At 44.1% G+C, this 9,172-nt stretch overlaps 2 protein-coding genes across 2 annotated transcripts; both read left to right on the top strand.

Annotated features, from left to right (window-relative positions):
* The first annotated feature begins 120 nt into the window (after nt 1-120).
* On the top strand, nt 121-5,365 carry pwp2h (PWP2 small subunit processome component). Its single transcript, XM_088369926.1, has 21 exons — nt 121-353; nt 531-643; nt 709-803; nt 881-980; nt 1,053-1,196; nt 1,265-1,400; nt 1,484-1,719; nt 1,796-1,939; nt 2,015-2,085; nt 2,153-2,289; nt 2,362-2,510; nt 2,587-2,734; nt 2,810-2,960; nt 3,479-3,659; nt 3,732-3,879; nt 3,948-4,056; nt 4,132-4,197; nt 4,285-4,503; nt 4,580-4,730; nt 4,799-4,873; nt 5,119-5,365. The coding sequence occupies exons 1-21, from the start codon at nt 336-338 to the stop codon at nt 5,294-5,296; spliced, it is 2,769 nt and encodes a 922-aa protein (XP_088226052.1). The 5' UTR covers nt 121-335; the 3' UTR covers nt 5,297-5,365.
* A 158-nt stretch (nt 5,366-5,523) lies between these two features.
* Nucleotides 5,524-8,794, top strand: eed (embryonic ectoderm development). Its single transcript, XM_088369927.1, has 12 exons — nt 5,524-5,685; nt 6,189-6,341; nt 6,425-6,517; nt 6,755-6,820; nt 6,916-7,041; nt 7,103-7,184; nt 7,251-7,342; nt 7,416-7,549; nt 7,630-7,735; nt 7,796-7,954; nt 8,164-8,237; nt 8,320-8,794. Exons 1-12 carry the CDS (start codon nt 5,566-5,568, stop codon nt 8,444-8,446), a joined length of 1,332 nt encoding a protein of 443 aa, XP_088226053.1. The 5' UTR covers nt 5,524-5,565; the 3' UTR covers nt 8,447-8,794.
* Nucleotides 8,795-9,172: the final 378 nt, after the last annotated feature.

Genomic DNA, 9,172 nt, shown 5'->3' on the forward strand with positions numbered 1-9,172 from the left:
GGACATCGAGTTTAAAAAGAATAAAATAAATGAATGGAATTCTTAGAAACATGTTATTGTGCTGACGTATATCTAAATGGCGACACTTTCAATAAGGCGTTTGATTATTTTGACGCAATTTTAGTTTGATTGAGTGTTAGTCCACCTTGCCGCCAGATGGCGCACGCTCAATACTTTGACTCAACTCCAGACCGGAAGCGCTAAGTGTCAACATAACGTAAACACGTGTGAGCGGCGCTGGATGAACATGTGTGCTATCATTCAACGATTTCGTAAGATTTATACGGAATTATAGTGATTTTACATTATAGTCCGTTTACGGAATCGCGAGCAGAATGAAGTTCGCTTATAAGGTCAGTGATGTGCTTTTGCTTGGCAATAAATAGAAGTTTAATCAAATGTGTTCACGTACGGTGCTGTTAGCATAATTCGGTACCCAATAAAATCAAAACCTTCTCACTCTGTGCCCAATAAAACATGCATTTGCTTGAACATTTTGAGTGTGTAAACAAAATTCATTTTTCATCAAGTTTTCGAATCTGCTTGGAGCTGTCTACCGTCAAGGGAATCTGAGTTTCTCCAAGGATGGCAACGCTGTAATCAGTCCAGTTGGAAACAGAATCTCCATCTTTGACCTCAAAAAGTAAGTATTGTCAAGAATGTCATTTATAAAATATTAAAACGGGAATTAACACGTCTGTGCTTCAGCAATACATCTGAGACTTTACCAGTCGCCACTGATAAGAACATCACATGCGTGGGAATCTCGCCGAAAGGGAACTTGGCAATTGTGGTGGATGAAGGTCAGAGCAAAATATTTTCCCCCAAAAAACAAAACGTGTGATACTTAAAACTAAAAAGAATCTGTATTTTTCCTCAGATGGTGCAGCATTGCTGGTTAGTCTCATCACACGTGCTGTTCTTCATCATTTCCATTTTCACAAACCTGTCAATAGCGTCTCCTTCTCACCTGACGGCAGGTAAATATGTTTAATGAATGTACGACCACTTTAACCTTTTAATACTGACTTTTATTTTTTGGTGTGTAACAGGAAGTTTGTTGTCACTAAGGAGAATGTGGCATTGATGTACCATGCTCCTGGCAAGCAGCAGGAATTTAACGCCTTTGTGTTAGACAAAAGTTACTACGGTCCCTATGATGAAACAACTTGCATCGACTGGACGGACGACTCCAAGTAAGTGAGAAACTCGAAAGCACACCGGGCTTGTTTTGCTAAAGCGTATGTATTTTTTTTTTTGTCAGGTGTTTTGTGGTGGGCAGTAAGGACATGTCCACGTGGGTGTTTGGTGCAGAGCGTTGGACAAACCTCATTTATTGCTCGATGGGCGGACACAAAGACGTCATTGTGGGATGTTTCTTTGAGAAAGACAGTCTGGATGTGAGTCTTTGAGTTGCTTTTATTTTTTTTGCCCAATAAATCGAAAGCTGGTGATAATATTGCGCAATAACACTGGTCCGCAGCTGTACACAGTGAGCCAGGACGGGGTTCTGTGTATCTGGGAGAGCGACACCGAGCTGGACGCCCTCGTTTTGAAGAACAAACCCGAAAAACCTAAGATGCCGAGACAGGGGCAAGACGAGGAGGAGGAGGATGACGACGAGGAGGAAGAGAGAGAGGGAGAAGTCATCAGAGGAAAAGCTGAAATGTCTAAAAGTAACGAGAAAACCAAGAGGGTCCGATTCGAGCATATGGGCAAGTAAGGCAGATTTTCAAATTTGCTGACCTGTCACGTCGCCTGAGTTTCCTAAATGTCTCGACCTCTTCCCTCCTAGGCACTTTTTCAACAAAGAGAATGACTTTACAAAGCTAACGGCAGCCGCCTACCATAAAGCCACGCACATCCTGGTCACGGGTTTCGCCTCGGGAATCTTCCACCTGCATGAACTTCCCGAGGTTAACCTCATCCACTCCCTCAGGTCAGAGACAGGAGATGCTTCATGAACATCTGCCAATGGATATTTTAAACTCATCGATGGCCTTTCTACTTTTAGTATATCAAACCAGAGAATTGCTTCGGTGGCTCTGAACTCCTCCGGCGACTGGATTGCCTTTGGCTGCTCGGGTGAGAAAGGAGTCCATCTTGCACGGCGTGACGATTAGCTGGCGTTTAAGCACGCTTGTCGTTCCAGGGATGGGTCAGCTTCTGGTGTGGGAGTGGCAAAGCGAATCGTACGTCTTCAAACAGCAGGGTCACTTTAACAACATGGCGTCGCTGGCTTACTCGCCAGACGGACAATACGTCGTCACTGGAGGAGATGATGGCAAAGTGAGGGCAAAAGTCCTACGACCTAGCTCATCAGCAACGTTCTTTCATGGTGGTTTCTTTATTTTCCCCTAGGTCAAAGTTTGGAACACCAACAACTGCCTCTGCTTCGTCACCTTCACGGAGCACACCAGCAGCGTCTCTAAGGTGGCCTTCACCTCCAGTGGTTTCGTCGTGGTGAGCGCCTCTCTGGACGGGACCGTCAGAGCCTTTGACCTTCACAGGTAGTCCGGCGTCAGACACCGCAAACGAAACCTGAGGTCTGAGCCGTACGCTCGACTCGCATTTGTTTCGCTTCAGGTACCGAAACTTCCGTACGTTCACGTCGCCTCGCCCGGCGCAGTTCTCTTCCCTTGCGGTTGATAGCAGTGGGGAGCTGGTGAGCGCTGGGGCTCAGGATTCCTTTGAGATTTTCCTGTGGTCCATGCAGACCGGAAGACTCCTGGAGGTGCGTGTCCTTACTTTCAGTCTCTCCTAACAGCATGGAAATATTAAATGATATTTAACTGCTGTGGTTGGACAGATTTTAGGTGGCCACGAGGGTCCCGTTAGCTGCTTGTCCTTCAGTCCGGTTCAGTCCATCCTCGCCAGTGCCTCCTGGGATCGGACCGTCCGATTGTGGGACATGATGAACAGCTGGCAAGTGAAGGAGACGCTTCACCTCACCACTGATGGTAAACCGTTAGCATTCATGTAACACTCACTTTTGTTTGATTTGACCACACCTTGAAATTGGCGGTGGCCATTTTTGAGACAACCGGGCAGCTCATTTTAAAATTTAACGTCTTGTCACGTTGCAGATTCGAATTTAGTTTGTTACAAAAGTCATATTGGAAATTATTATTTTTTTTTTAACATGTATTCCCAGTACCACCATTTTTCTCCACTTGGTTTCTAATAGTGCAGTCTTTCTAACAGCCGGCAGAGGGAGCCTCTGCTTCAATTAAAATCCAATTCTTTTCAACAGTTGGCAGAGAGTGATTCCATTTTTAAAAAAATCGAAATTGCACCTTTCGGTGAGTGGCAAGCCATTAAATGAAGTAGGCTCTTTCCAAAATTAAAATAACATGAACTCCCCACCTTTGTCCAAAAATAAATATATGATCTAAATGAAACTTGAAAATGAAAAATGAAAGTGACCAACTTGGATCTTTATTATTTACATCCTTGTTTTTTTTGTTTTGTCACTTAGCTTTGTCGGTGACTTACCGCCCCGATGGCCATGAGTTGGCAGTGTCCACGCTGAATGGAGAAATCTCCTTCTGGAACCCCGACACGGCGACGCAGGTCGGCTCTGTGGCGGGACGTCACGACCTGGAGACGGGCCGCAAAGACACCGATAAAGTCACCGCCAAGCATTTGTCCAAGACCAAGTGAGTGGCTCCACCGCATCCCGTCTTCATTCGCCCCGCCGGATTCTCAAATTTCACTCACGCTGCTTCCAGGTGCTTCACATCACTATGTTACTCTGCTGACGGCGAGTCCATCCTTTGCGGCGGCCAGTCCAAGTTTGTCTGCATCTACAACGTCAACGCACAGATGCTCTTGAGGAAGTTTGAGATCTCCTGCAACTTGTCCTTTGACGCCATGGAGGTCTGACAGCAAACATTTGCCGGAATGGCAACGCCGGTGTTTGACGGAGGGGCGGGTTCTGCTTTCAGGAGTTCCTGGACCGACGTAAGATGACGGAGTTCGGCAGCCTGGCTCTGGTGGACGAGGGAGACGGCGACAAAGATGGGGTCAACATTAGTCTCCCTGGAGTGAGGAAAGGTAAGAGCTCACCTTTGATTATGTCACTTATCAGGACACATTGTTGAGAGGAAATTGTGTCTGCCCCCCATCAAGGTGATATGAGCTCCCGACATTTCAAGCCAGAGATCCGAGTCAGTTCATTGCACTTCTCTCCAACGGGTAGGTGATAGAAGAATCCATTTGTGGTGCCTGAAGGGAATCAAAACAAATCGAGGCTTTGACATTTGTCCTGACTTTGGTTCTCAGGGCGCAGCTGGGCAGCCACAACCACCGAGGGCCTGCTCATCTACTCCCTGGACGCAACTTTGGTCTTTGACCCCTATGACCTTGACCTGGACGTAACGCCGGCCAGCGTTCGCAATCAGCTACGGCATCAGGAGTGGGCGGCCGCCATCGTTCTGGCATTCCGACTCAATGAGAAGGCACTCAAACAGGAAGTGCTGGAGACCGTGCCGCACCAGCAGAGTGAGCGAACGGTTGTGATGGTGTCGAGTTCCATCTGCAATGTGATAAAGAACATTTGCAATGTTTTCTTTTCCAGTTTCGGTTGTTTGTGGCACACTCCCTGACGTTTATGTGGAGAAGTTGCTGGATTTTGTGGCAACGTGCTTGGAGAAGTCGGGCCATTTGCAGTTCTACATGACTTGGGCTCAGAACCTGCTCATGCTACATGGGCAAAAACTCAAGAACAGGTTTGATGCCGTTCACGCTCAAGTTGAACGTACGTCGAGTTGAGCTCACGGTCATGTTTGGTGTGCAGGTCAGGAGCCCTATTGCCCACACTGCAAGCTTTGCAGAAAACCATCCAGACACACCGGGACAACCTGACCAAACTGTACGTTGCATTATTATCATTTGTCGACCAGATCGCTCGTTTTTTTTTCTAAAGCTAATCAAATGTGTTCACTTCAGCTTTCTTGCTAAATATATATTTTAATTTTGGCGAAAAATTTGCTCTGAAAATGCAATTCAATTTTTACAGTCCGTTCTGCTCCCAAAGACGAACTATAAGTATTAATTATAAAAATTGATTTTAAACTTGGAAACTAATTCTGATTCGTCTTTAATTGTTCTATTCAGGTGTGACTTCAACATGTACAATATTCGCTATGCTGTTGCCCTGTCCAAGCAAAGTGGCATCAAGAGGCCATTGGGGCAGGAGGAGGAGAACAACAGCCAGGGTGATGATGCTGAAGATGATGATGATGAAGAGGAGATGAGACAAGCCTGTTTTGATGATGAAGAGATGATACTGTAAACTTTATATCACGGACACAATTGCTAAATCTTTTTCATTTCTTTTTTTAAAATAAATATTTCATATGTATATACATATAAAGGAGAGTTGTCTTTTGCTAAATAATTTGCACGCAATATTTTATATGCATGATGTGTTAAATTCAATTTATTATATGAAATGTTTTTTTTTTTCGAGTGGTCATTTGCCAAGTTGCAATCAAACTACAACTCCCAGCAGCCCTTGCGGCGACCGAGTCCGCCGAACGGAAAAGGCGGAGTTGCAGCAACATGAGGGAAAATAAGAACATGTCTGAGTCCCCGTCTCAAGCGGGAAAAGAAGTGCCGCTCAAGAAACACAAGCTAAGCAGTGATGAGAACAGCAACCCAGATTTGTCAGGGGATGAGAACGTAAGTGTTCAACTGTTATTCCGATTCTCCACAGGTGTGACTTTTAATCGTGTTAGCAGTAAGCCAAGTTAGCACCCTTGTGCTAAAGTAGCCGAGCATAAAAACCTACTAGCTTGACTCCTTCCTTTCTCAAGTAATAAACAGCAAATTAACTGGAAGTTTCACTGAGTTTACTTATTTTGTCTCACAGAAATATATCAAAAAACAAAACGGCTTGCGTGCGTGTTGACCTTGAGAGACTTTTTCTGACATCTGTTCTGGTTCTATTGTTAATCAAATTTACATCGATGGTAGCAGTAGCACTTAGCATAAGTTAATACAGGAGTCAGTGCTTGGAAGAAAAGCTAACAAACACCCTGTTATTAGATCTATAAATAATTAAACTTGACTGATTTGAATGTAACGTCAGTTGTCATTGGGTATTTCCAGTGCTGTTTTATCCCAGGTCATATCTGCCCGTTTTAGTTCAAGTACTTTATGTTGAATACTATTTTATTTTTTAGGATGATGCTGTCAGTGTTGAAAGTGGCACCAATGCAGAACGCCCTGACACGCCCACCAACACCTCCAATGCCCCAGGTAGGAAGAGCTGGGGCAAAGGCAAATGGAAATCCAAAAAGTGCAGATACTCTTTTAAGTGCGTCAACAGCTTGCGGGTGAGATCATACCCTCAAATTTATTTGCCGATTTTGGATGCCTATATGCAGTTGAGTCAATTTAACTTGAATAATTCTTGCAGGAAGACCATGGCCAGCCTCTCTTTGGAGTCCAGTTCAACTGGCACAGTAAGGAGGGAGACCCATTGGTGTTCGCCACAGTCGGAAGCAACAGGGTGACCGAGCGGTTCTCGTTTGAAAAGATGACCGATAAACAGTACAGTGAATCCCTTCACCCATGCTAATCGAGAATCTTGAACACTGAACTGGACTTTTCATCATCTGATTTGAACTGACCAATAGAACCAGTAAAACGCAAAAAGTGTATTTGCTAATTCCAAGCCATGAATGTGCAGGGGGTTCACTGTACCTGGTTACTAGACTTTGCTTAACTAATGCCGTCTCTTCTCCAGGTCACTCTTTATGAATGTCACTCTCAAGGAGAAATCCGACTCCTGCAGTCGTACGTTGACGCCGACGTATCCTTCGCCATCGTGTCGGGCATCAATTTGCTTTTTCCGTTATGTATCGCCGCCTCACCAGTTCAGATTTTCTTGACTGAAGTCATGCAAAGGCAGATGAGAACTTCTACACGTGCGCCTGGACCTACGACACCAACACCAGTCACCCCCTGCTGGCTGTTGCCGGCTCGCGGGGAATCATCCGTATTATCAACCACATCACGATGCAGTGCATCAAGGTTGGTTTTCTTTTAGCTGGAAAAGGTACAAGTTGGTAAATATTTGTGTTGTTTCGCTCAGCACTACGTCGGTCACGGGAACGCAATTAACGAGCTGAAATTTCACCCGAGGGACCCAAATCTTCTCTTGTCGGTCAGCAAAGGTACGGTTTTATGAACAAAGTGTTGTACGAATGTAAAACTTCAATTTCTTTTATGTGTGTCTGCAGACCACGCCCTTCGTCTGTGGAATATCCAAACAGACACGTTAGTGGCCATATTTGGAGGAGTGGAAGGTCACCGAGATGAAGTCCTGAGTGCTGTACGTTTCATGGTGGCACACGATAATAACCATAAGCTCATCTTTTTTTTTTTTTTTTTTAATCCCGCTGCAGGATTTTGATCTTCTGGGTGAAAAAATAATGTCATGCGGGATGGACCACTCCCTCAAACTTTGGCGAATTAACTCGGAGAGAATGCAGAAGGCCATCCGTGGATCCTATGAATACAACCCTTCAAAGACCAACAGGTAACGCCAGAAGAAGAAAAATAAAACATTGCATGCTATTTTTTATTTTTTTTTTTACTGTTATTTTTTTTTCTTTTTAGGCCTTTTGTGTCACAGAAAATCCACTTCCCTGACTTCTCCACACGAGACATCCACAGAAACTACGTGGACTGCGTGCGGTGGCTCGGGGACCTCATTCTTTCAAAGGTACAAATCTCATCCACGCGGATGAGTCGCGTCGTGCTCACCCAATCTCGTGTCTTCTAGTCGTGCGAAAATGCCATCGTGTGCTGGAAACCTGGAAAAATGGAGGATGACATCGATCGCATCAAACCCAACGAATCAAACGTCACCATTCTCGGACGCTTCGATTACAGCCAGTGTGACATCTGGTATATGCGCTTCTCGATGGACTTCTGGCAGAAGGTGAAGCACTTTTATGTTTTTATTTTTACAGAGGATAAAGAATTCATGCCTGTGAGTGAATTAGTCTACCTGTTTTGCTCCACCGGTTGACATTGCTACTATTCATTAGCCTGTCTATGGCCTTTTGCATTGTTTGTTAGCATTAAGCTAAGTCAAAGCTATTTTGTGGGTTTTTTTGCGCTATTCATTTATGACCTTGTGGTTGTCAGATGTTGGCCTTAGGAAATCAGGTGGGTAAGCTCTACGTTTGGGACTTGGAAGTGGAGGATCCACACAAAGCCAAGTGAGTTGAATGGACTAATTAAGAAATAAAAATAAAAAGGCAATTTTGCATTTTAAATATTCAATATTTTTCTGCTTTCCAGGTCCACCACACTCACGCTCCCCAAATGCACGTCGGCCATCCGTCAAACCAGCTTCAGCCGCGACAGCAGCATTTTGATCGCCGTGTGCGACGACGCCTCCATCTGGCGCTGGGACCGACAACGCTGAACTCTTCCCGGCCAATTCAACGGGCTCCTTTTTAGTTGTTCTTTGCCTTTCTTATATCAACTGTAAACATTTTCTTCCATTTCTATGTGATGTTTTAAATTTTCCTGTTTTGTTGACATCATGTTCAAATAGAGTACATTTAAACTTAGGACACTTTGCGCAGTCCACGTGTCCAAATGGTTCCTCGGTCATTTCCGGAATCATTAGGAGGCGTCAAACGTATTCCGGTAAAAAACTTTTCATTTATGTAGGTAACCTGTAAGAAAATGAGAAATGATTTTACTCTTTAGAGTTGTTGGATTTGAGTGTACTGTATTTGGACTTGAATAAAATTATTTTTATATACAACTTGCTTAATTCGGTTGAATTGGTTTAGCAGTGATGGGACTCGTTGAAAATGGCTCATTGCAGCAATTAGATTTATCAGGTAACGCATCAGAACAAGTTTATTTTTCTGAAGTCGGTAGTTTTGATTCCTTCGAAAACAGATTCTCCAGTAAATATTCACCATTAAAAAGTAATAGAATCACATCAGATTAGGAGATGTTAGTTTACTGAAGATGAGATGAATAAGTACTTTATTTATTTTTAGTTTTCAGGTTGGTTTTTTTCACCCATAAGTATCTCTTAGCTCTACTGCAGTCGGTAAGATCACCGGTAACGCGCTGCGACGACCACTTTCAAAATAAAAGCTTAAACAGTCGGAGCCCGATGATTTTAATAATT

This window comes from Syngnathus floridae, chromosome 2, assembly GCF_059516105.1.
Source record: "Syngnathus floridae isolate MCC-2025c chromosome 2, RoL_Sflo_1.0, whole genome shotgun sequence".
Lineage (NCBI taxonomy): Eukaryota > Metazoa > Chordata > Actinopteri > Syngnathiformes > Syngnathidae > Syngnathus > Syngnathus floridae.

Bases quoted from the DNA above. Each gene is read 5' to 3' on its own strand.
- pwp2h (XM_088369926.1), top strand. The intron at 1,720-1,795 runs GTAAGGCAGATT...CTTCCCTCCTAG, and splicing joins CGATTCGAGCATATGGGCAA to GCACTTTTTCAACAAAGAGA. The intron at 4,504-4,579 runs GTGAGCGAACGG...TTTCTTTTCCAG, and splicing joins GACCGTGCCGCACCAGCAGA to TTTCGGTTGTTTGTGGCACA.
- eed (XM_088369927.1), top strand. From the start codon at position 5,566: ATGAGGGAAAATAAGAACATGTCTGAGTCCCCGTCTCAAGCGGGAAAA. The intron at 5,686-6,188 runs GTAAGTGTTCAA...TTTATTTTTTAG, and splicing joins ATTTGTCAGGGGATGAGAAC to GATGATGCTGTCAGTGTTGA. The intron at 7,042-7,102 runs GTTGGTTTTCTT...TGTTTCGCTCAG, and splicing joins TCACGATGCAGTGCATCAAG to CACTACGTCGGTCACGGGAA.